The sequence below is a fragment of the Hyperoodon ampullatus genome (genome assembly GCF_949752795.1).
Source record: "Hyperoodon ampullatus genome assembly, chromosome: 10".
NCBI lineage: Eukaryota > Metazoa > Chordata > Mammalia > Artiodactyla > Ziphiidae > Hyperoodon > Hyperoodon ampullatus.
This window is the reverse complement of record NC_136923.1, coordinates 33769306-33796084: the sequence shown is the minus strand read 5'-3', so window position 1 is coordinate 33796084 and position 26779 is coordinate 33769306. Positions and strand designations below refer to the sequence as shown.

The window sequence follows — 26779 nt, the reverse complement described above, 5'->3', positions numbered from 1 at the left end:
CATATTCCTCAAGCCTTTATTCTCAGTTAGAAAGAGCCAAGTCCAGAAAGATAGTTCTCTGGCTGCAGGCATTATTGCACATAAATAACAACAGGACTGAGCAGGTTCTACATGCAAGGTTGCCAAAAGATGTCTGAACAAATTAGCACCTCCCATGTACTGTAAGGCAATTTCAATAGCTGAAATCGATGTTTTTAATTTTGCCTTCAATTCAACACAAGGATGGTGTATCAGGCCCTTTCTCTGTCACAGCTCATTGCTTTTGTAAGCATTTTGGACAATATTTTCTACGTTTTTCTTCTCTCCACGGACTAGACTGATCTGTGCTGACACTCCAATTGGGAGACTTATCTAACCGAACTAGTTTGTCAACTACCATAACACTTAGCACACTCTCTGCAACCTTCCATATCCTTGATGGTAGAGATGCTACAAAAGGAGGGAAGGGACTTTACAGGATAAATTATTCAAAGAAAAAAAACATTTAGCTTAAAATTCTAAGTGAAGGTCTTGTGGGGCACTGATGTTAAAAAATATATAAACCACACAGAAATGTACAACAAATGTTTGAACTTTAAACAAAACTAAAATACCAAACTAAAGACACAATTACAGTCCCTTAAAAAACTGTTTCCAAGAGTTCAGATTTGAACATGACAAACAACGTATATTTCCTTATGACAACTGCCATGTTTACCAAAGATTTCAGTTGAAGTTATTGTAAGGACAATATATAAATCACCTTGGATGCCTAACTAAGTTCTGTATCTATGACATTCAACCAACTGCTATAAAAATATCAAAAAGAAGGTTTAAAATAAGGTAGAGGAAAATGAGCTGATATGCACATGGGTAAAAACTTGTGTTACTGTGACCATTTAAATTAGCAAATAAATGCTTAATGTTATTTATAGAATTTTTTTATATTATAAACCATAACTCTGAATTTTCCTTAAGATTAAATATTTATTTTGCTCATTGCATTATGTAATAAAAATGGATAAATATTTGATATAGATGCAAGAGATAATATTATTTTTTTAATTTTTGAATTTTATTTTTTTATACAGCAGGTTCTTATTAGCCATCAGTTTTATACACATCAGTGTATACATGTCAATCCCAATTGCCCAATTCAGCACACCACCATCCCCACCCCGCCGCCGCTTTCCCCCCTTGGTATCCATACGTTTGTTCTCTACATCTGTGTCTCAACTTCTGCCCTGTAAACAGGTTCATCTGTACCATTTTTCTAGGTTCCACATACATGCTTTAATATACGATATTTGTTTTTCTCTTTCTGACTTACTTCACTCTGTATGACAGTCTCTAGATCCATCCACGTCTCAACAAATGACTCAATTTTGTTCCGTCTTATGGCTGAGTAATATTCCATTGTATATATGTACCACAACTTCTTTATCCATTCGTCTGTCGATGGGCATTGAGGTTGCTTCCATGACGTGGTTATTGTAAATAGTGCTGCAATGGACACTGGGGTGCATGTGTCTTTTTGAATTATGGTTTTCTCTGCATATATGCCCAGTTGTGGGATTGCTGGATCATACAGTAATTCTATTTTTAGTTTTTTAAAGAACCTCCATACTGTTCTCCATAGTGGCTGTATCAATTTACATTCCCACCAACAGTGCAAGAGGGATCCCTTTTCTCCACACCCTCTCCAGCATTTGTTGTTTGTAGATTTTCTGATGATGCCCATTCTAACTGGTGTGAGGTGATACCTCATTGTAGTTCTGATTTGCATTTCTCTAATAATTAGTGATGTTGAGCAGCTTTTGATGTGCTTCTTGGCCATCTGTATGTCTTCTTTGGAGAAATGTCTATTTAGGTCTTCTGCCCATTTTTTGATTGGGTTGTTTCTTTAATACTGAGCTGCAAGAGCTGTTTATATATTTTGGATATTAATCTTTGTCCACTGATTCGTTTGCAAATATTTTCTCCCATTCTGAGGGTTGTCTTTTCGTCTTGTTTATGGTTTCCTCTGCTGTGCAAAAGCTTTTAAGTTTCATTAGGTCCCATTTGTTTATTTTTGTTTTTATTTCCATTACTCTAGGAGGTAGATCAAAAAAGATCTTGCTGTGATTTATGTCAAAGAGTGTTCCTATGTTTTCCTCTCAGAGTTTGATAGTGTACGGTCTTACATTTAGGTCTCAAACCCATTTTGAGCTTATTTTTCTGTATGGTGTTAGGGAGTGTTCTAATTTCATTCTTTTACATGTAGCTGTCCAGTTTTCCCAGCACCACTTATTTAAGAGACTGTCTTTTCTCCATTGTATATCCTTGCCTCCTTTGTCATAGATTAGTTGACCACAGGTGCGTGGGTTTATCTCTGGGCTTTCTATCTTGTGCCATTCATCTATGTTTCTGTTCTTGTGCCAGGACCATATTGTCTTGATTACTGTAGCTCTGTAGTATAGTCTGAAGTCAGGGAGTCTGATTCCTCCAGCTCCGTTTTTTTCCCTCCAGACTGCTTTGGCTATTTGGGGTCTTTTGTGTCTCCATACAAATTTTAAGATTTTTTGTTCTAGTTCTGTAAAAAATGCCTTTGGTAATTTGATAGGGATTGCATTGAATCTGTAGATTGCTTTGGGTAGTAGAGTCATTTTCACAATATTGATTCTTCCTCCAAGAACATGGTATATCTCTCCATCTGTTGGTATCATCTTTAATTTCTTTCATCAGTGTCTTACAGTTTTCTGCATACAGGTCTTTTGTCTCCCTAGGTAGGTTTATACCTAGATATTTTATTCTTTTTGTTGCAGTGGTAAATGGGAGTGTTTCCTTAATTTCTCTTTCAGATTCCTCGTCATTAGTGTACAGGAATGCAAGAGATTTCCGTGCATTAATTTTGTACCCTGAAACTTTACCAAATTCATTGATTAGCTCTAGTAGCTTTCTGGTGGCATTTTTAGGATTCTCTATGTATAGTATCACGTCATCTGCAAACAGTGACAGCTTTACTTCTTCTTTTCCAATTTGTATTCCTTTTATTTCTTTTTCTTCTCTGATTGCCGTGGCTAGGACTTCCAAAACTATGTTGAATAATAGTGGTGAGAGTGGACATCCTTGTCTTTTTCCTGATCTTGGAGGAAATGCTTTCAGTTTTTCACCATTGAGAATGATGTTTGCTGTGGGTTTGTCATATATGGCCTTTATTATGTTGAGGTAGGTTCCCTCTCTGCCCACTTTCTGGAGAGTTTTTATCATAAATGGGTGTTGAATTTTGTCAAAAACTTTTTCTGCATCTATTGAGATGATTATGTGGCTTTTATTCTTCAATTTGTTAATATGGTGTATCACATTGATTGATTTGCGTATATTGAAGAATCCTTGCATCCCTGGGATATATCCCACTTGATCGTGGTGTATGATCCTTTTAATGTGTTGTTGGATTCTGTTTGCTAGTATTTTGTTGAGGATTTTTGCATCTATATTCATCAGTGGTATTGGTCTGAAATTTTTTTTTGTAGTATCTTTGTCAGGTTTTGGTATCAGGGTGATGGTGGCCTCACAGAATGAGTTTGGGAGTGTTCCTTCCTCTGCAGTTTTTTGGAAGAGTTTGAGAAGGATGGGTGTTAGCTCTTCTCTATATGTTTGATAGAATTCACCTGTGGAGCCATCTGGTCCTGGACTTCTGTTTGCTGGAAGATTTTTAATCACAGTTTCAATTTCATTCCTTGTGATTGGTCTGTTCATATTTTCTATTTCTTCCTGGTTCAGTCTTGGAAAGTTATACCTTTCTAAGAATTTGTCCATTTCTTCCAGGTTGTCCAATTTATTGGCATAGAGTTGCTCATAGTAGTCTCTTAGGATGCTTTGTATTTCTGCGGTGTCTGTTGTAACTTCTTTTTCATTTTTAATTTTATTGATTTGAGTCCTCTCCCTCTTTTTCTTGATGAGCCTGGCTAATGGTTTATCAATTTTGTTTATCTTCTCAAAGAACCAGCTTTTAGTTTTATTGATCTTTGCTATTGTTTTCTTTGTTTCTATTTCATTTACTTCTGCTCTGATCTTTATGATTTCTTTCTTTCTGCTAACTTTGAGTTTTGTTTGTTCTTCTTTCTCTAGTTTTTTTTAGGTGTAACGTTAGATTGTTTGAGATTTTTCTTGTCTCTTGAGGTAGGCTTGTATAGCTATAAACTTCCCTCTTAGAACTGCTTTTGCTGCATCCCAGAGGTTTTGGATCATCGTGTTTTCATTGTCATTTGTCTCTAGGTATTTTTTTATTTCCTCTTCAATTTCTTCAGTCATCTCCTGGTTATTTAGTAACGTATTGTTTAGCCTCCATGTGTTTGTTTTTTCTACGTTTTTTTAACCTGTAATTCATTTCTAATCTCATAGCATTGTGGTCGGAAAAGATACTTGATATGATTTCAAGTTTCTTAAATTACTAAGGCTTGATTTGTGACCCAAGATGTGATCTATCCTGGAGAATGTTCTGTGGGCACTTGAGAAGAAAGTGTAATCTGTTGTTTTTGGATGGAATGTCCTATAAATATCAATTAAATCTATCTGGTCTATTGTGTCATTTAAAGCTTCTGTTTTCTTATTTATTTTCATTTTGGATGATCTGTCCATTGGTGTAAGTGAGGTGTTAAAGTCCCCCACTATTACTGTGTTACTGTCGATTTCCTCTTTTATAGCTGTTAGCAGTTGCCTTATGTATTGAGGTGCAATGTTGGGTGCATATATATTTATAATTGTTATATCTTCTTCTTGGATTGATCCCTTGATCATTATGTAGTGTCCTTCCTTGTCTCTTGTAACATTCTTTATTTTAAAGTCTATTTTATCTGATATGAGTATTGCTACTCCAGCTTTCTTTTGATTTCCATTTGCATGGAATATCTTTTTCCATGCCCTCACTTTCAGTCTGTATGTGTCCCTAGGTCTGAAGTGGGTCTCTTGTAGACAGCATATATATGGGTCTTGTTTTTGTATCCATTCAGCCAGTCTATGTCTTTTGGTTGGAGCATTTAATCCATTCACGTTTAAGGTAATTATCGATATGTATGTTCCTATGACCATTTTCTTAATTGTTTTGGGTTTGTTTTTGTAGATCGTTTTCTTCTCTTGTGTTTCCCACTTAGAGAAGTTCCTTTAGCATTTGTTGTAGAGCTGGTTTGGTGGTGCTGAATTCTCTTAGCTTTTTCTTGTCTATAAAGCTTTTGATTTCTCCATCGAATCTGAATGAGATCCTTGTGGGGTAGAGTAATCTTGGTTGTAGGTTCTTCCTTTTCATCACTTTAAGTATCTCATGCCACTCCCTTCTGGCTTGTAGAGTTTCTGCTGAGAAATCAGCTGTTAACCTTATGGGAGTTCCCTTGTATGTTATTTGTCATTCTTCCCTTGCTGCTTTCAATAATTTTTCTTTGCCTTTATTTTTTGCCAATTTGATTATTATGTGTCTCAGTGTTTCTCCTTGGGTTTATCCTGTATGGGACTTGCTGCACTTCCTGGACTTGGGTGGCTATTTCCTTTCCCATGTTAGGGAAAGTTTCGACTATAATCTCTTCAAATACTTTCTCGGGTCCTTTCTCTCTCTCTTCTCCTTCTGGGACCTCTATAATGAGAATGTTGTTGCATTTAATGTTGTCCCAGAGGTCTCTTAGGCTGTCTTCATTTCTTTTCATTCTTTTTTCTTTATTCTGTTCTGCAGCAGTGAATTCCACCATTCTGTCTTCCAGGTCACTTACCTGTTCTTCTGCCTCAGTTATTCTGCTATTGATTCCTTCTAGTGTAGTTTTCATTTCAGTTGTTGTATTGTTCATCTCTGTTTGTTTGTTCTTTAATTCTCCTAGGTCTTCGTTAAACATTTCTTGCATCTTCTCAATCTTTGCCTCCATTCCTTTTCCGAGGTCCTGGATCGTCTTCACTATCATTATTCTGAATTCTTTTTCTGGAAGGTGGCCTATCTCCCCTTCATTTAGTTGTTTTTCTGGAGTTTTATCTTGTTCCTTCATATGGTACATAGCCCTCTGCCTTTTCATCTTGTCTGTCTTTCTGTGAATGTGGTTTTTGTTCCACAGGCTGCAGGATTGTAGTTCTTCTTGCTTCTGCTGTCTGCCCTCTGGTGGATGAGGCTATCTAAGAGGCTTGTGTAAGTTTCTTGATGGGAGGGACTGGTGGTGGCTAGAACTGACTGTTGCTCTGGTGGGCAGAGCTCAGTAAAACTTTAATCTGCTTGACTGTTGATGGGTGGGGCTGTCGTTTGGCCTGAGGTGACCCAACACTGGAGCCTACCTGGGCTCTTTGGTAGGGCTAATGACAGATTCTGGGGGGGGCTCACGCCAAGGATTACTTCCCAGAACTTCTGCTGCCAGTGTCCTTGTCCCCACGGTGAGCCACAGACACCCCCCGCCTCTGCAGGAGACCCTCCAACACTAGCAGGTAGGTCTTGTTCAGTCTCTTGTGGGGTCACTGATCCTTCCCCTGGGTCCTGATGAGCACACTACTTTGTGTGTGCTCTCCAAGAGTGGAGTCTTTGTTTCTCCCAGTCCTGTCGAAGTCCTGCAATCAAATCTCACTAGCCTTCAAAGTCTGATTCTCTAGGAATTCTTCCTCCCATTGCTGGACCCCCAGGTTGGGAAGCCTGACGTGGGGCTCAGAACCTTCACTGCAGTGGGTGGACTTCTGTGGTAGAAGTGTTCTCCAGTCTGTGAATCACTCACCCAGCAGTTATGGGATTTGATTTTACTGCGATTGTGCCCCTCGTACCATCTCATTGTGGCTTCTCCTTTGTCTTTGGACGTGGGGTATCTTTTTTGGTGAGTTCCAGTGTCTTCCTGTTGATGATTGTCCAACAGCTAGTTGTGATTCTGGTGCTCTCACAAGAGGGAGTGAGAGCACATCCTTCTACTCCTCCATCTTGGTTCCTCCCCTCAAGAGATATCATTTTTAAAAACCTTATTCAATTTTTAATAAAAATCTATTTCTTAAAGACAGAGATATAATATGGTACTTATATGTTATCTAGTTATTTTTAGATAAAGTAGTACTATGCCTTTAGAAATAAAACATAAACAGGATAAATAATAGACAATAAAAGGACTCATTCTAATTTAGGCTTCAAAGCAAACTACACACCTCTGCACACTTCAGGATCTGGTGTGAGTTTTCTGTGGGGATCTGGTGCTCATCAAACCAAGCTTACATGTTTAAAAGACTTAGCCAATACTTGCAGGACATCCGGTCCTGTCCAAAATGTCCATAAGACATTTGGCCCATGTCAAAACATCCTTGATATTTGGTCGTATTTGGTCCTGTCCAAAATATCCATAAAGACATTTGGACCATGCCAAAAGGTCCTTAAAATTTGGTCCTACCCAAAATGTCCATCAGCATATTAGGTCCAAGCCAAATGGTTTTGGACAGGACCAAATATCAAGGACCTTTTGGCGTGCACTAAATGTCTACTGGACATTTTGGACAGACCAAATGTCTGCTAACCTGCCAATTACCATATATATTACACACCCCTGGGGTGAAAGCAACAACTGTGATACCTGCTGGCCATTCTCCAAACCAGTGCTTACTATGAATGATAGAAAGTTGAGGTAGATTACACAAACTCACCCCTCACCGTTTGCAACAACATGGATGGACTTGGAGGGTATTCTGCTAAGTGAAGTAAGTCAGAAAAAGATAAATGCTGTACGATATACTTTATATGTGGAATCTAAAAAATAAGACAAGCTAGTAAATATAACAAAAAAGAAACAGACTCACAGATGTAAAGCACAAAACTAGTGGTTACCAGTGGGAAGAGGGAAGGGGGAGGGGCAATCCGAAGGTAGGGGATTAAGAGTTACAAACTATTATGTATAAAATAAACTAAAAAGATATATTGCACAACACAGGGAATATAGCTAATTTTTAATAATAGCTATAAATGGAGTATAACATTTAAAAATTGTGGATCACAATATTGTACACCTATACCTTAAATAATACTATTCATCAACTATACTTCATTTAAACAAATAATAATGATAGAAGGTCCTTTCTTCTCAACCTAAACACAAAAATGTGCTAGTTTGTTCTCTTTCTAAAAGCAATTTAAGGTCATCATTTCAACACAATACATCATATCAGATGCACGCACGCATGCAGTCCCCCTCCCCGCCCCCACCATCTCACTGCTCTTCAGGGACCTTTCCACTAGTTCATCACTAAAATGGTTTCCCCTATCTGACCTCCAATATAATTTTGCTAGTTTAGCATCAAAGCTCTGAATTCTGGTCTTAAGTCTGACTTGAGCTCACCTGAGGTTATGTATCTGATTTCTGTCTCTCAGAACCCTCACCTCCTCAACAGGCTGAATCAGACCAGGCTGCTTCTCAAGTCTTCTTCAGTGCTAACATTCTATACTGTCACAACTCTGGCTTCAGGGCAACCTCAGGGACAAAAAAAACACTTGTGTGGCTATGATACAGATGTTTCATAAATAATAGGCATTATCTTTAGAAGTTTTATCTTTAGAATGAACTATTGATAAAGGCTATAGCATGGATGAATTTCAAATGCGTTATGCCACGTGAAAGAAGCCAGATGCAAAAGGCTATATGCTGTATACTTTTATTTCTATGACATTCTGGAAAAGGCAAAACTATCAGCATGGGGAACAAACTGGTGGTTGCCAGGGATTGGGGGCTGAGAAGAAGGGCTGACTACAGAGAGGGCAGCACAAGGGAGGTTTTGAGGTGACACAAGTGTCCTGTATCATGACTGTGAAGGTAGTTATACAGCTCTATGCTTTTGTCAAAACCCACAGAACTGTAACACAAAGAGTGAATTTTACTGTATGTAAATATAAAGATCGATTTTAAGTAATCCTTACAAAGTAATTTAGTTTTCTTTCCTAGCTCTTTGAAAGAGTTGATGGGTCCAACATTTAAATTCTGATTTTTAATATAAAATAATAATTACCTGTGCACCAGCCGTAATGGGCACCTTGTGCATTCAACAATACTCCTTTGAACACCTACTACTACACTGAGAAGAACTGAGACGGAAAGTCAGCTCATCCTCATTCTAAAGATAGGGAAAATGAGGCAGAGAAACTGTAAGTAACTTGCCTAAGGTTAAAATGTCCTTAAGGTGAGATTCAAAGCCAGGTTTGACACAGTCCATGCTCTTAACAAACTAATTTTGCTGATGCGTGCATATATATGTGTGTAAAAATTTTTTTAAAACAAAAATAGGGTCATATGGTGGTGAGGGTGTGAGAAAACAGGCATTCTCATTTTCCATACATACGTATTGTAGACAGTTTATTTCACTTAGCAAAATAATGTGAATATCTTTCCATGTCATTTCTGTTGGCTGGATTTCTATGTAGAAATATACCATCATTTACTTATTCACTCCTCCACTTTATAATATTTTCACTCTTCAGGTAAAATTTTTTTTTAAATTAAAGAACCATGCTATGAACAAGGCTGTGACTAAATCTATGCCTACTTCCTTAATTTTTTCTTAGAATGAATTCCTAGGTGAAGAATCAGTAGATGAAGTAGCTTTGGTCTACTACCCCCATATTTGTCTTTCCTCCAGCTACCTGACACTTCCTACCTGCCTCTATTTCTTTTCAAAGACCCTCCCCTGCAAGCTCTAATGAAAAGTGTTGGGAACACAGAACGGCAGCAAAGAATCTTTGCCTCTACTCCTACCTTCCCATCTGGCCACCCTCGTCTATGCCTCCAGCTGTTCACAAGTTCACAAACATTCATAATTTGGAGAAAGCCTCAGTGTATGTATGTGCTACCCTTTATAGCCTTTTATAAGTCAAAGTGCCATATGCAACCTAAAGAATTTAACTTCATATTTCAATACTAAAGAAATATTCCCACCCAAGTCAATCAGTGCTATTCATTCGAGCATCCTATTTGCTTAGCTTTGCTTCATTCAGACTTTACTCACAAAAAAGCAGCAGAATGCAACAGAAACTTGGGAAGAACTTATCCTTGGAAGCAAGTGACTTACTTTCCATTGCACCAACAGGAATGTCTGAGGCAAATAGTAAATACAGCCCCTCAAAGAAGTACACCTTGTTCAGCTCTATCAAATATTTGGAGTATATTTTTTTAAAATCTCAAACTTGCCATGAAGGTTGTTATATGTTAGAATTGCCTTTAGGCTATAGTAACTTGTGATCTACCCCAGAGCTCAGCAAACTATAGCCCATGGGCCAAACCTGATCCACTGCCTGTTTTGTAAATAAAGTTTTATTGGAACACAACCATTCTTATTTGTTTACTAATCCTGAATCTCACCAGAACTTTGGAGAGATTTGTTTATTCGTGCCATTACATTTCAACTTTCCAACTAACACTTACTAAGCACCTACAAGGTGCCAAGCACTGTGCTTGTTGCTAGGGATAAGAAGATGAGTAAGACCCAGTGGCTTCATCGGCTGAGCTCAGGATTTAATGGGGAAACAAACACATAATATCATACTTCAAGAAATCTCAGTTATGCAACCTGAAGTAATACAACCTGAGAAGTGTAATAAAGCTTCATTCCTAGGCATACATTTTGAAATCATGCAAATCCCCCTCAAATTATAAAAATTCATCCAACTTCCATGGTTTCTAAACTGAGCAGTCAAAGGCACAGGAAACTGCTTTCATTACAGTTACAAGCAATACCACTTTAGTGAGCCAACACTCCTTGTAAGTATCCTGTGAACTCCACTACTCTCCACTTGCCTCTGGATTTCTGTGACAGGTTTATTACTACTGAACAGTTATATTAATATGCACTTGTATCAGTTTTCTATTGCTGTGCAACAAAATACCACTAATCCAGTGGCTTAAAATGACATCCATCTATCAGCTCACAATTCTGTAGGTCAGATTTCCAGTACAGTGTGGCTGGGGTCTCTATTCAGGGTATCCTGAGGATGAAATCGGAGTGTTGGCCAGAATGAATATTTGTCTGGAGGCTCTAGAGGGAAGAAAAACACTTCCAATCTTACTCTTGTTATTGGCAAAATTCAGTTTCCTGTGGTCTTAGGACTGAGGTACTTGCTTCCTGGCTGTTGTCACTGGGAGTCACTTTCAGCTCCAGGGGTTGTTGCATTCCATGCCATGTGGTCCCCTCCATCTTCAAATCAACAGTGGAGAACTTCTCATGCAGTGAATCCCTCTCCTATTTTGAATCTGTGACTTCCCTGACTCTGACCTTAGAATCCATGTTTAAAGGGCTAATATGATTAGGTCAAGCTTACCCAGATAATCTCTCTTTCTTAAAGTCATCTGTGCCATACAACATAATCTATGTTAAATCCATCATATTCACAGTCCTGGGCATTATTCAAGGAATATATACTGGAGAGGTGGGAAATCTTGGGGGCCATCTTAGAATTCTACCTACCATAGCACTTTTGTTAAAATTATAAATTACTTTTATAAACTAATTATATTATCCAAGGGCCGAGTACACGTTGGTGCTATTTTTTTCTTTTTTTAGATAATTTGATCAGATTTTCTTTAAATTAATTAATTAATTAATTTTTAGCTGCCTTGGGTCTTCATTGCTGTGTGCGGACCTTCTCTAGTTGCAGCAAGCAGGAGCTACTCTTCGTTGCGGTGCGAGGGCTTCTCATCACAGTGGCTTCTCTTGTTGCTGAGCATGAGCTCTAGGCACACAGGCTTCAGTAGTTGTGGCATGTGGGCTCAGTAGTTGTGGCGTGCAGGCTTAGTAGCTGTGGTTTGAGGGCTCTAGAGAGCAGGCTCAGTAGTTGTGGCACACGGGCTTAGTTGATCCACGGCATGTGGGATATTCCCAGACCAGGGCTCAAACCCGTGTCCCCTGCATTGGCAAGGGGATTCTTAAGCACTGCGCCACCAGGGAAGTCCCCATGTCGGTGCTACTGCTGGTTCTCAGAAACCAGCAATCGTAAAAGGATGTAAGTGTGATATAATGCTATGCTGAAGACCCCAAACTGCCATATACCCTGTGCCATTAGTTTAGAATTCAACTTCTGGGAAAACAGTCTGCTTAAAGCAGTTATATCTTTTAGTTTGCAAAAGGTATAGTATAATCAAGTAAGGATAAAGGGGGAAAAATGGCAACAAGACTGCAATATCAGAACAATATTAAGGTGCCCCTTTCCCACAATAACTGTGGAGTTATGTGCCCCAAGAATGCATCACTTCTAATTTACATTTAGCCTTATGGGAAACCTAAGACACATATTATAAAAGTTTTGAATTATGGACTTCTCTGTACAATATAACATGATAAATGCTAATATAGATATGTGTAAACTCTTCACAGCAAGGTAGAATCCATTGTCAAACACAGGATAAGTAAAAAAGGCAGACAGAAAATTTTCCTTCCCACATACCTAAGGTTGATTTAAATTAAATGGCTTGGGGAGTATGTGGGAGGAAAAATGGAACCCGCTCCAGACTGAAATCTGTAAAAGCTCAAACACCTCTAATTCCATACCACAAAACAACAACAGCTGGCAGCTGAGATTGACAGATGTGTCAAAATGCCTGTACCCATTAGGGTAGCAGCCACAGTCAGGGCACTCTGGGCATTTTTATTTTAAATCTTCAGGGGTTTTGCAGGTAATTACAAACAAACTTTTTAAAAATCCATCATGCTGAAATTGAGTACAGAATATAAGGTCTTAACCCAGAAGCAAATATTTATTTAAAAGAGAATTTGCCTCCCCTGGCTCAGGATCAGCTCTCTCATTGAATAAGAATCAGTTCTCAGTACCATCTGGCCCTGAACTGCATTTTGAAATAACACAGATAATCACTATTGCCACTAGCAAGTCATAAGGGATTGCAAGAGAACATTCATAATATGGAAGTCAAAATGACTCTCAAAGCTAATTATAAAATATATTTGATTTCTAGAAGACATAAAGAATAGAAAAACTTCTCTGAAATTTGTTTCCTAAATGAGGCAGGGGAGTGTGGTCCATCTATATTAAATTACTTCTAATTCCACCAAATGCACTGTGCTGCCTCTTCCAGCCAAACCTTTGCAAATACTATTCTTGCCACTTTGACTGAACAACACTTCCTACTCCCTCAGATCCCAGTTTAGTCATCAACTTTTCCAAAAGTCCTCCTTGACCTTCCTATTCCCCACAATAGGTGAGGTGACCCTCCTACATGAACCATGTACCTGGCTGGCATAGCACATATCACACTTTGCCCTGCAATTGCCTGCTCAGTGGTCTTTTCCATGAGTGTGAGCTCTCAAAGGACAGAAACTATACCTTCTCCAAAGGCCTCTGTATCCCCCAGTACCTGCAGAGCATCCAGACCATTACAGATGCGGAATATGTATTGCTGGATGACTGAATGGTAGGAAGGAAGGGAAGGCAAACTGGCCAGAATAGGGCAATGATGTCCCAGGCCTCAGCTACCACAGGGGAATGGAGAGAAGAAAAAGAAAAAGTGTAATCAGAGCCCAGGCTCTGTCACTAATTAGTTCTTTGACCCTAAACAAGTCACTTCATCTCTGAGAACCTCTGTGTCCTGAGTGGGAAAATAAAAAGGTTGGACTAGGAGGGTTCATCAAGTCTCTTCCAGATCTATGTTCTCTCATATCTTTCTGTCTTCCGGACTGCCCATGCTTTATCAGCATACCCATTTTAACATGTCTTTTAAAGTCAAATAATATTCAGTTGGGTTCAATAGAGTGAGGGGGTAGAAAGATGCAGCTAATTGAGTACAGTGCCTATAGATGCTGACTGAATGCATGAATACATGAGCAGCCTTGCTAAATCTCTTCAATTGCTCCGTCAGAAGGTAAATTTTTTAGCTTTGGTTCTTTTGATAATAAAATGTCATTTCATCAGCGTCATCTCTAAGAGAAAGGCAACCTCAAATCCCTTAGGAAAAAAGCAATTACACAATGGAGGAGGCTGGTGAATTCATTGCTTATCAAAGAAGCTAAGGCTTACCAAGGAAGCCACAATCTCTACTCAAGAGACACAAAGTGACCTTCGAAATATCACTTCATTGGGGCAAAATGATCAATAGGATCAACTGGTTAAAATCAAGCTGTTTCTTCCCTAGGCCACTGCTAACATTGGGCAAATAATTCCAGATAAGAGTAGCATCCATGCATGCCTGATTGTTTGTCCTGGGGAATTTAATTTGCCCTAGGACCCTTGACATCAACCACATGCCATAATAAAGACACAATGTATTAAATGATGCTAGAGTAAAGATGCTTTTGCTTAGACCCAATGACATACTGCTACCCTACAAACATAGAATACATACAGAGAATTTATTATACTATAATATAATAAGTTAGCTTTTTCCTATATTTTCTACTGAAGAAGGCAGTTTCCAAAGAAAACGGGCAAATCACAAACGCTAACCTAGACAATACATTTTTTAGTTGCAAATATTTAAGCAACGTAGGTTAACCTACGATCAGTCAACATGAACAAATGATGTTACCTTATCCCAAATGAAAAATGCATTAAATGTGAATATAGAGATCATATTTTCAGCCCAAATGGCTGCTAAAATAAAGTTCATTTTTTGTCAGAAAAAAAAAATTAGTCTTAAAGGTATTTTCCAGATGACTGAAATGCTGGCATTTAGCTAAAGAAATTTAAACTGGGTGATAACTGATAGGTGACTCATCTCTATTCTGTCTAAATCAGATGTTTTATTTCTATCATATATTCCCTAAACTGAAGTTTGACCACCACCCCTCTCCAAATTAGTTGATTTGATCAGTATGGTCAGATCAGTTTAAATAATTCTAAAAATTTTAATACTTCAAGAGTGCTATATACATACTCTTTATAGATTAATTAATATATGTGAAAATTATAAAAGAGAAAGTAATATTAAGAGTTCAATCATACACACACCCACCCACCCACCCACCCAAGATGTTTGCCTCTGTAAACTGCCTATAATCATGCCAGAAAAAAGGTGTAGCTAAAAATGTTACAGAGAAATGTCTGTTATACTAAGTAAAAATCACTTTAAGGAATACTATCTCAAGGCAGGAAGCAGAGAGATCCAAGATGAGATGGGTGGTCCATACACAGGAAGAAAAGGACCCCAACAGACCAGGGTTAGGTCTGGATAGTAATTTGCTTTGGCAGAGGCCAAGGGGCTGTCTCTTGTGCATTGTAGGATGTTTAGCAGCACCCCTGGACTCTACCCACCAGACGCTTGCAGCAATCCTCCAGCTGTGGCAACCAAAACTACCTCCAGACATTGCCAACTGTTCCTCGGAAGGTTGGGGCTTGTAAGTGTACCCCAGTTGAGAACCACTGCCTTAGACTCACAGCCACCTCGGTTGTGGCTCCATCCCCTGAGTGCCAGCCCAGTTCTTGGCTTCAGATGTAGTGAGCTTGACTACACGGAGGTCTGACCTTAGGTGAACAACTCCCTGCAAAGTGGAATGGCTTCCCAGACCACTTCCTCTCAGACTAAGGGAGGAGTCTACCGAATCATGAGTTCAGCTGCAACTAGTCCAGGAAAGATGCTCAGACATCTCAAATCATCTTTTGAGGTCTCAGTCCTTAAAGCCAACAACCAAAACAAAGTGAAACTACTAAGAGAGCAAAAATGGTGCAATCCTTTGAAAAGGAAGCTGCAAAACAATCCAATGGCTTAGAATGGTACGTGAAGAATCTCATGGAGGAAAATATAAACATAAACTGAAGGTCAACACAATCTTTCTTTTTTCTAAATACAGACTAACATAAACTTTTAAAAATCCAGATCTGATGTCGTACTTTTTAATTTAACTGTTTTCCTATTTTTCATCACATTATTTAGTAGCTGCATCTCTGCCAGTTTGGTATTAAAAACAGGCATCCTTGTGTATCGACCTCAGGTAAATTGCTCAAACTATAGTTCAGCTAATCCCTAAAAGTTAATGATCCCACTTGTCTCATGAGGGAAGCAGGACCATAAATAGAAAAACACCAGAATAGTGTGGTGGTTAAGAATAGCTCTATCACCTCCCTGCCATGTGACTCTGGGCAAGTCACTCTCTAAACCACAGTCTCCCATTTTAAAAATAGCGATTATGATTGTACATACATGCCATTAGGTTTGCTATAAGGACTCGACCTAAGAATGCAAAGCCCTTAGCACAGTGTCTGGTATATAGTAAGGATTCAATCAATAGTAGATTACCCTTTTGTTAAAAAAATTATCATTTGCACGGTCATAATTGGAAATTACCATGGATAATCAGCAATTTCATTGTATCACTCTCATAAAATGCCATGACTCTAACAATCCAGTAAGTTAGAAGTGAGAACTGGAGGAAGAAGCATTCTCTTTGGGGAACAAAACAGTATTTTCTATAAATGCCACATTTTCTTTTTATTAAAAGGAAAAATTAAAGAAGAGTGGCTAAGCTCCCTTACTCAAGGCATCATCCATTTTTACCTTCCCAGGGTGGAACAGAGGTTGGAGGTGTTAGATGCAGGTGGAGCAATAATCATTTCCTTATCTGTGCTTTATTACTCATGGGATGGTTCCATCTTGCAGCCTACACAGAACACACTGTTCTGGGAACAAGTGGGTCTGACATTTCACTGGGGCAAATGACTCTTCTCACAGCAAACAATATTCTTGGGCCAGGAGTGGATCTCAAAGTGATTTCTCTTCTCCCACGTTCTCATTCATTCAGAATTTACTGACATAATTTATTCATCAAATGCATACTGAATGAGGACCATCACCTGCCAAGAATTTTGCAAGGAGCTGGAGGTATCTAGATGATGACGGCTGGGGCACTCAAGGAGCTTAGCCCTGGAGGGAAGCCAACATTCATTAACGGGGTGCATAACTTCAAAGTGAGCCAAGAAATGGTAATCTACGAGTGTTAAACCTCTCCCAGCCTGCAGTGTCAGCAAAGACTTCCCTAAGTGACACAAGAACTGAGTGCAAAGCTCAGATGTAAAGCTTGGAACCACATTTCCCAGACTCCTTTTAGGTAGGGTCTGGTTAGATCCTGCTAATGAGAGGCATTTGTGTGAACTTTGGAGCTCTGTCCCAGGACTCTGAATCTTGACCAACAGCATGATGTAAGGGTGTGGGGTGGGGACGTGGGGGAGGGGTGAGGGCAGCCATCAGCAGAGAAGACACTTGACCAGACACTCCAGGTTACAAGGTCAGGGCACTGTCTGCTTTCTCTTGGTCTCCTAGAGCTGTCCTGGTTCTTGATCATCCCTAATCTGGTTCTACCAGCCAGATATTGGAGCTCGTGGATATTCCTTCAGTAAATTTCCTTTTGCTTAAGGTAGCCAGAATTAGCTTCTGCTCTTTGCATCCATCAAGTGGTTTGTTTCTGGTAACATGCCACATTATACAAGTCTACCTTCTCAACCAGACTGTCAGCTTCTTGCAGACTGGAGAATGTCTTATTTCTCTTTAAACCTCCAGGGCCTACAGTAGTGACTGACTGACACATAGGAAACACTAGTAAATGCAAAATGAATATGATTTTTCACATGTTTAAAAAATTAGGAGGTTTGCCAATAATAAATATAAAAGTCCAACTGGATGTTTAACACTGAGAAAGAGCTCAATTGAGTCAGAAAGTCCTCCATACCTTATGTCAATTTTACACTCATGTGGAAATCTCTATATTCCCTAGCCATCTTCTCAAATTTAACTTTTTAATATAAACTTCATGAAGCAATCCAGTATGCTAATAACCACATTCCTGTAGCATTCTTTCCTCTATTGTCATTCAGAATTTTCACCATCATACTTCCAAATGGGTAGAATAAAACTGCTAAAAGGGCAGGTCCGTATATACCATTCCCAGGAGCCAACTACACTCCCCTCTCCCTGCCCTTTCCAACCCACGGGGCAATCTATGAAGCTCAGTAGGCAGCTAGTGAACTTGGCTTACAGAGAAATCACCATCTGTTTTTCTACCCCTAATAAATAAAGTACCTCTGCTCTATAAATTCACATTGCTTGTGGGACTGAGACCTAGAATGAAAATGGAGATATAATTTTTCTCCAATTTAATGGCTTTAAAAAAATTTTCTTTGGTAGTAAGTTTATGCTGCAAGAATCTATGAGCTACATAACAGTCTGAGCTACATAACAGTCTGAATGTGATCTGGTTCAAATAATGCTACCATGTTCTAAAATCCTAGGCATTATACACTTTCCAAATGTACAATGTCATCAAGGTTTTATGACATTTACTACAAAAACTCAATAGTCAGGTAGCACCTCATCAGTGGAAGCTTGAATTCAGGTATGGGAACAGAATGCTATGGCTATAGCATGAAAACTGTGCTGCTTCTCTGACTTCAGTATCATAGCCACACAGGGATGATCCACTAAACAATCTTCATACATGCACCTTTTTGACCCCTACTAAAAGAATTCCATTTCTTGGAATTATGGAGTAGAGCCAGAAACATGGTGGTAGGACCAAATCCATTCTTGATGACTTCTGTTTTCCTACAAAAGTTTGATCAGAGATATTATGCCACCTGGGGTTCTCTGTTTATTCAATTTCACTTCCTTCCTCAAGTAACAAAATACTTAGAGCATTATGCCCGTGCCTGCTGCCCAGACATGTGACCTGTGCACATGCCTTATGGAGTACACAAGACTTCTGAGACCCAAGGCTTTGAAGGCAAAGCTGACAGAGATGAGGTGCAAGCCTAGCTTGGCCAGGTTAAACATGGCTATGGAAGGAGCATACCCAGTTCTACTGGCTTCAAAACACAGTGCTGGTTGCCAAAGAGTCTACAAGAAAGAAATATTAAGTAATACTGCACCTCTGACGTTGACATGAGTTTATTATTCTTCCATGCCAACATACCCTAGTCCAAAGCTTATGCTGTCCCAGTCCAGGCCTGCCCTAAAACAGCCAATTATGCTGAATGTGGTCAAAACTCTAAGGAGTCCCCAGTCCCAAAGACAGTGTTTCATTAGCCCGTCAGCTTCTGTATTATTTCCACATTCTGAAGTAGTAGTTTCTGAATTGTGTGCATCACTTCTTTAGGAATTATTTCTCTTTCACACTGCAGGTATAATAGCACTCCTGCCCCATCACTATGTTGCCAGTGGTTTTATATCCTCCACCAAATGTATTGGTAAACACTTGGTGAAAAAAAAAAAAACTTGAAGCTAAACAACCTCTCCAAATATACATGAAATATTCCCAAATCCATTATCAGCATGGCTTAAATAAGTGGGATCGTGATCCTGTTGCCCAAAGGAGCCATAATACACAACTGGCTTTGTTTCAGAATTCCCAAACCTTTGAATCTGGCTGTGAGGGAAAGTTTAAAATTCTGCAAAATACTCACATCAGCAAAAGTGGCCAACTGTCACTTCTGCATTGAAAGGACTTCCCAGGGACTTCCCTGGTGGTGCAGTGGATAAGACTCTGTGCTCCCAATGCAGGGGCCTGGTTTTAATCCCTGGTCAGGGAACTAGATCCCACATGCATGCCGCAACTAAGAGTTTGCATGCCACAACGAAGGAGCCCGTGTGTCGCAATTAAGGAGCCCTGAAGCCACAACTAAGGAGCCTGCCTGCTGCAACTAAGACCTGGTACAACCAAACAAATAAATTAAATATTTTTTTAAAAGAAAAAAGATAAAAAGAAAGTGCCTTCCCAAAATCTTTACTGAGAAAATTGTTGCCATTTATTCCTCAGGAATGAAGGAGCTTAGACTGGATAAACAAAAAGGTCCTAATGTATAGCACAATCTCCTGGGATAAACCATAATGGAAAAGAATATTTAAAAAAAGAATGTCTCTATGTGTATAACTGAGTCACTTTGCTGTACAGCAGAGATTGGCACAACACTGTAAATCAACTATACTTCAATTAAAAAAGAAAAAAAAGAACGAGAGAGCTTAGTCTCAACTCCTGGTTGTGCAATTGTGATGTTCTTACTTGATTTGCTCTTGCACCTGGTGTCATCATAAGGGCCAAAGGAAAAGGAGGCTTATTCTCTTAATTTGCAATAATCATTTTATTCTATACTCCCAAAGACATAAACTTGTATCTAGGTTGTTTGACCTTGGGTAAGTCTACCATAAGCCTCAGCATCACTGGGGTTAATAACTGTGCATGCCTCACAGGGTTAATATGGTCAAAAGTAAGTAAATAGTGCACGTAATAACCATAGCAGAGTATCTAGCATACAGTGTTCAACATAAGTTAAGTTCAATAAATGCCAGCTTTCGGTACCATTTGCTGGTGGGGATTCTAAATGAAAGTCTTCTTTTGAATCCTTAGTATATGCTCCAAGAACTGCCACTGTAACTATTTCTCTATTAGTCCCACCTGCCCTAGACAGCCCTTTGATTCAAAGGGTCCTCAGTCGTCTCTTCCCAGCCCTCTTCTAATCACCTGTATCAATTAACTGGAGCTGTAACGGTGACCAGGGCCTTGTCTATAAAATCTTAACAGAAATGAATTAATAATATGATCTATCAGACCACCAATATCCTATGAGGATGGAAGCCGCTGAGGATGGTGACATGGCTTCATGGGCATGCAACTTGTGTAGGGTCACAGGGCCCCATACTCAGAAGAGCCCCATGCTTGGTTTAATGCTTTCCTTAACCATCCTGAAATTCTCAATAAAGTCTGAGCAAGGGGTCCCACATTTTCATTTTGCACTGGGCCCCACAAATTAGGTACCTGGTTGTGACTGGAGAGGTTTGGTCAGAGTGTGATATGAATTATATTATGTTTTTAAAAGAATTACTCCAGCTTGTGTTAAGAACAGCCTGTAGTAAAGGTAAGAGTTGAAGCAGGAAAAACAGGTAGGATGCTGTCAATATAAACAAAGTGAGAGGTGACGGTGGCAAATGACACCAAGAGGAGGGCCGGTTAGATTCCATTTGCCTGCAGCTGCAGCACTGGTGCCCGGCAACATGCCTGTCTACGGCAGTGTCCTGGCCAGCCAGCTCGTGCTTCCCCCCACTGGTTCCTGCCCAGTTTCCATGCTGCCTGCTTGTTAATCTGAGACCCCTGTGTTTCCCAACAGCTTCTTTTTATTAAAAGAGTAGGTGTTGGTTTCTCTTTTTGCCTACACTTTTCCTTACGGAAGGCAAGGGACCCTATGGTCCCACCAAAATTGTACACAGTAGCAAATAAGAAAAAAAAAAAAAAATCTGGGTGCTGTCCCCAAATCTCATTCCCCTACAATGGAGAAAATGAACTGCTGAAAGAAGGAAAGAAGAAAGAGCCCTAACCAGGTCAAGCATCTTCTGGGTTAAGTCACTGTATTAGAACTTATTATACATTCTCTCAGTGATTTCAATTAAGTAATGGGTGTACAAAATGTTCATAGCAGCCCTATTTACGATAGCCTGGAGATGGAAACAACCTAAGTGTCCATCATCGGATGAATGGGTAAAGAAGATGTGGCACATATATACAATGGAATATTACTCAGCCATAAAAAGAAATGAAATTGAGCTATTTGTAATGAGGTGGATGGACCTAGAGTCTGTCATACAGAGTGAAGTAAGTCAGAAAGAGAAAGACAAATACTGTATGCTGACACATATATATGGAATTTAAGAAAAAAAAAGTGTCATGAAGAACATAGGGGTAAGACAGGAATAAAGACACAGACCTACTAGAGAATGGACTTGAGGATATGGGGAGGGGGAAGGGTAAGCTGTGACAAAGTGAAAGAGCGGCATGGACATATATACACTACCAAACGTAAGGTAGATAGCTAGTGGGAAGCAGCCGCAGAGCACAGGGAGATCAGCTGGGTGCTTTGTGACTGCCTGGAGGGGTGGGATAGGGAGGGTGGGAGGGAGACGCAAAAGGGAGGGGATATGGGAACATATGTATATGTATAACTGATTAAATCTGTTATAAAGCAAAAAAAAAGTAATGGGTGTAAACATTACCCCTCCCACACTAAAATCTGTATGGGTTTCACAGGATAAGAGCTACTAAAGTTTATGTAAATACAAAATGCAACTAATACCTTTAAGACCCACAAAACACACTGCTCAGTAAGGAAAAAGGAAAAATTTACTATAAATTTTAGTTTTTTCTCTAAATTTGTACAATTATCTCTATGTTTAAGATGGTAAATGAAAAAAAAATCATCACTATTTAGTTCCCAGGTAATCAAATAGAAAATTCAACAGGTCATGCTAAAAATGACATAGTACAACCACCAGTAAGTTAAATACCAGTAAATTTAAAGTTTATACTCCCTAATCCAAAATTCTTCAACAATAATTTCTTCTTTTCCACGTGCTCAAAAGTTTCTCTGAAATGACAAAACATGGATGATATCAATTCTCAACCTGAAGGGCTTATGTCAGCTACTCACCTTTTTCTGAAGAACATTGATTTTCCTTTCCTTCACCTCTAACATATCCTTCATGTCTCGAATCTCTCCAGCCAGTGTCCCCTTCTCTTCTGTGAGGTCCTGCAGCTGTTTTGTTTTTTTATTGAGAAAAGATTCTTTCTCTTCTAGTCGTAATCTCAGTGCATCTACCTGAAATCAGGGAAAAGAAAAAGGGTTGTAGTTTTACAGACAGGTCATCAGTAACCATCAGTCCTGCCCTGCAAGGAGGGAGGGGCAGCAGTATACCTTCTGAGCAGTGTGATCAAACACTGCTCATGGGCACCTCTGTGTGTTTTGTTTGTTTGTTTGTTTGGGTTTTTTTGCGGTACGCAGGCCTCTCACTGCTGTGGCCCCTCCCGCTGCGGAGCACAGGCTCCGGACGCGCAGGCTCAGTGGCCACGGCCCACGGGCCCAGCCGCTCCGCGGCATGTGGGATCCTCCCAGACCGGGACACAAACCCACGCCCCCTGCATCGGCAGGTGGACTCTCAACCACTGTGCCACCAGGGAAGCCCCTCCGTGTGTTTTAAAGCCTACATCTACCTTAAAGTTCTGTTGCATGTGCACCCGAACAGTGATACATTTTTTAAAATATAAGGTTTATATCAAATAAGACATTATGAAATAGTAGTATGTCTCATGTTGTAAAACCAAAGGTTGGGAAAAAAAAGCACACTAATTCTCTGTGTCTTTGAGAGCCCAGGGAGGGTACAACACGTCTCATACAGCATCCTCCAGGGATGCTCATGTTCTCCTCAGAGAATACAATGAGCTCTGCCACGGATATCTGGGAGAACAAGACTGACACGTTGAGAAACACTCCTAAATTAGAAAAAGACGTGTTGCCAAGAGGAAGTAAATGCTGCTAGAAGAAAATGTTGGGGGAATGACACTCATTCTCCAGCTTTATGAAAGACTGCTTTCCAAATACTAAAGAAAAAAAAAAAGACACAGCATACAAAAAAATTCCTATTTCTACCTTAGCTCAAAACTTAGATTATTACAATTTCTGCTTTTCAAGTGTCCGTAATAAAGTGAGGAAACATAACCTTTATTTTTTAAATGTTAACATTCCAAAGACCATTTGCAAAAAAAGCTTACATGGGTGATGTGGGGCGTGGGGGTGATGGAAGACTTTAATCTTCACCTTCCGTACCAAGAATTGGACAGAGAGAAGCTACATCAACATTCAGAAAGTAATGATGCAAGCATGTTATTCAGAGATATCAAAATAACCAGGCATAAAGAGTTTAAACGGGTGGTCTTGAGGAAAAAGAATGGGACGGGGTGAGCTGGGGGCTGCTGCATCTCATAGCAATTCTTGTTGAACATTTTGCTCATTACACTATCAGCAGGTAAAATTTGGATGAAAGGGGAAAAAAACAAAAGTTGTTTAAAAAGGATGCAAGAATACTGTAATATGCCAAAATAAATAGGTATGTACAGACTACGAGGACACAAAGTCAAAGGCAACTTGGAACAATGGAAAGAGGACACTTAGGTTTTAGGCCAGGTTCTGCTTCCATCTTCTACCTGTGAGGATCAGGGCAAATACCTCTCACTTCCCCACACCCAGGCTTCCAGACTCAGTTTCTTCATTCATAAAACAAAGTGGTAAGAACAGACTGTCTCTAAGTGCCTGACATTTTATGATTTTAAAGACAGAAATCAGTCCTAGGCAGAATACATCAGGGAAGGATGATGATATTAGAGATAAAGTTATCGGAGTAGAATCTCCTTTTCCTACCTCTTTCCAAGAAAGGGGTGCCAAAGTTGTGTTTTTAAAGGTCAAAGGTGATGGGGAGGTTGGTGAGGAGTTTTTCTAGTTTCTGTCCCAGAGAGGAGGATGAAGCTGGGAGGTCCCAGCAAGGGAAGAAGTGATGACAAGTGTTTGAAGCCCAGTTGGCCGAATGACCCAGACTGCATTATGAGAGAGGATGGACATTCTGTGCTTGCAGAGGGTGTGAACTGCAGATTCTTCAGACATCTGATAGCTGTGTCTTCTTACATAATGGCCACAGAGGTCTGGGGCGGGTGGGTGAGGGGGATACTCATGTCCTGGGGATCTCCCCTTTTCTAAGTGAAAATTCATGCCAATTGCACTAAAGCTTAAACATCCCACATTCTCAAGTGGCTTATCTTTGTTTAAAGTTATCTTCATCTACCAACCTGGAGTAACATCAATACTTCTCTTCAGGGCCTTCCCTGGTGGCGCAGTGGTTGGGAGTCCGCCTGCCGATGCAGGAGACGTGGGTTCGTGCCCCGGTCCGGGAGGATCCCACGTGCCGCGGAGCGGCTGGGCCCGTGAGCCATGGCCGCTGAGCCTGCGCGTCCGGAGCCTGTGCTCCGCAACGGGAGAGGCCACAAGGGTGAGAGGCCCGCGTACCGCAAAAAAAAAAAAAAAAAAAAAAAAAAATACTTCTCTTCAGGCTTTCCTCTTATCTGGTGAAAAAAATATGATTTTTAGTTTATACATAAAGGATGGCATTTAGTGGGTTCCCTGGAAATTGGTGGAACATGCTGAGCACTCTAGATTACAGCAGTGGTTAGAAGGGGTTACATATTCAATTGTAGAGATTTGCACACAGGCTGACCAGGATTCAGTGTATATCTGAGAAAAAAACTGTGGTCCCATTAGCCCCACATTCTACCTATCAAAGATGAATGGTCTGTATCTGGATCAAAGGAAACACCCAATATCCAAAACCATGATATAAATAAATTACAATATAGGAGGTAGTGAGTGGTGCTAGAGAGAGTTTAGAAAAAGAGACTCTCTATTGATGAATAATAAGCTTAACATTTGTAGTGCCTTCTGGCTATGTGTGATCTATCAGTGCCCTGCCCCATCTTACTGAGAGCCCAGAAGAGATAAACAATAACCTTAGCCATAAGACTATTTCTCCAGGAATAAAATGGAGAGCAAAGATGGTCGTGGTCAACACACTACTCACAACACCCAAACTCTACATGGCAGGAGGGAGTCTGTGCCAGCTAAGGTCTTCTTTTTGGGAGTTTATTTTCCATGTGCCTGACAGCATGTACTTAGCTTCAAAGGAATTTGAATTGTGCCCTTCAGTCACCTTCACTCTATCTTTACAGCTTTGCACAGTCTCCTAGAATCAAGAAATGAAGCTTAAGGGTCTTTTTTTTTTAGACAAAACTTTGACCTGAACTGCATCCAATTCTCAACCAACATTAGCCCAGTTTGTAGTAAGCAAGCATGACATCATTTCTAAAGTCAAATTTTAACTTCCAGATGGTGCAAAACCACAAGCAGGCACACAGACCTTCTGATGCACAGAAGTTTAAATACAAGGAAGATCAGGCCAGAAAGAACATAGTCTATTAAAAATTAGAATATGTAGTTCCAAACTGAGTCACAGTGAGTAGGATTAAAGTTCCCCTCGCTAATACTCGAACCTCACTCGACAGTGTACATCATTTTTAAAAGAATCAGAAAAGCCCTGAAGTTTAGATTATATTCCAACATCAGGTAGAGACATAAAAGTTAAAATGTTTGGAAATATGAAATACCTTTCTCTGCCCCGTCACTCAACACCAAATAATTTTAAGGGCCCTTGACTCTCTCTCAAACTTTGGCAGTTGACTCAATAATAAAACTTGGCAAAGAAAAGAGCACCATCATTTCCCAGAAAAAAAAAAAGAAAATTAGAACTGTATGATACAGTCAGTGCACAAAGACCCATAGGTTGAATTTCCAATTTTTACATATGACTTAACCACATGGGAACTAGTCACCTAATGTTAAAACTAAGACAATCTTTTCATTTTAGAAGAATTACTCATTGCCTTCTGATCCAGTTGTGTGTGTATTTGTGTGTATATGTGGGTGCATGTATGTGTATATTTAAAAGCATATAACATATGAAAATTTAACCTTTTACCTGGCAGTATAAAACATGAAGCATTTGTTATCACTTCTGTTCCAGGTAATAACTTGAAAGAAAAGGACCATGGCAATGAAATTGGCAAAAATTGCTGAAATCAGAGTTAAACATTATTAATCTTCATTGTCATCACCCAGGAATTATAACCAGTTCCAATGGTGAGGTATGTTTCTAGAAGTTCTATATATAAGCCTCCTGACCCTTCTCCCATAAGGTCACCTAGGCCTTCAGAAATGGTTACAATATTGTGACAAAACACGAAGTGCTACTTGATGTGCATTGAATAATTTTTAAAAATCAAATGGTTCACTTCAATCTTAAAATGACTACAGCGACACTTGAGAAAAGAAAAAAAACACTTGAGAGAGAAAAAGGGGCCACTTGAAAATTTTCACAGATTGAATACTACTTACTTGACAACACTTCAGGCATTGAATAAACATGCTATCACAAAGAACATCTTTAAAAGAAAATGAAACTGGAACATACACAAAAGCTCCCAATATAGTTTT

General features: G+C 39.6%; 1 protein-coding gene across 1 annotated transcript in view; it reads right to left on the bottom strand.

The window, feature by feature from the left end:
- Window positions 1-26779, bottom strand: part of ERC2 (ELKS/RAB6-interacting/CAST family member 2) — a gene marked incomplete at both ends in the record, with an annotated part of 849176 nt that overhangs the window by 475171 nt on the left and 347226 nt on the right. The window contains one exon of the mRNA XM_079713573.1: window positions 22340-22507. Coding sequence (XP_079569699.1) covers window positions 22340-22507 — 168 coding nt within the window. The remainder of the gene's footprint in view (window positions 1-22339; window positions 22508-26779) is intronic.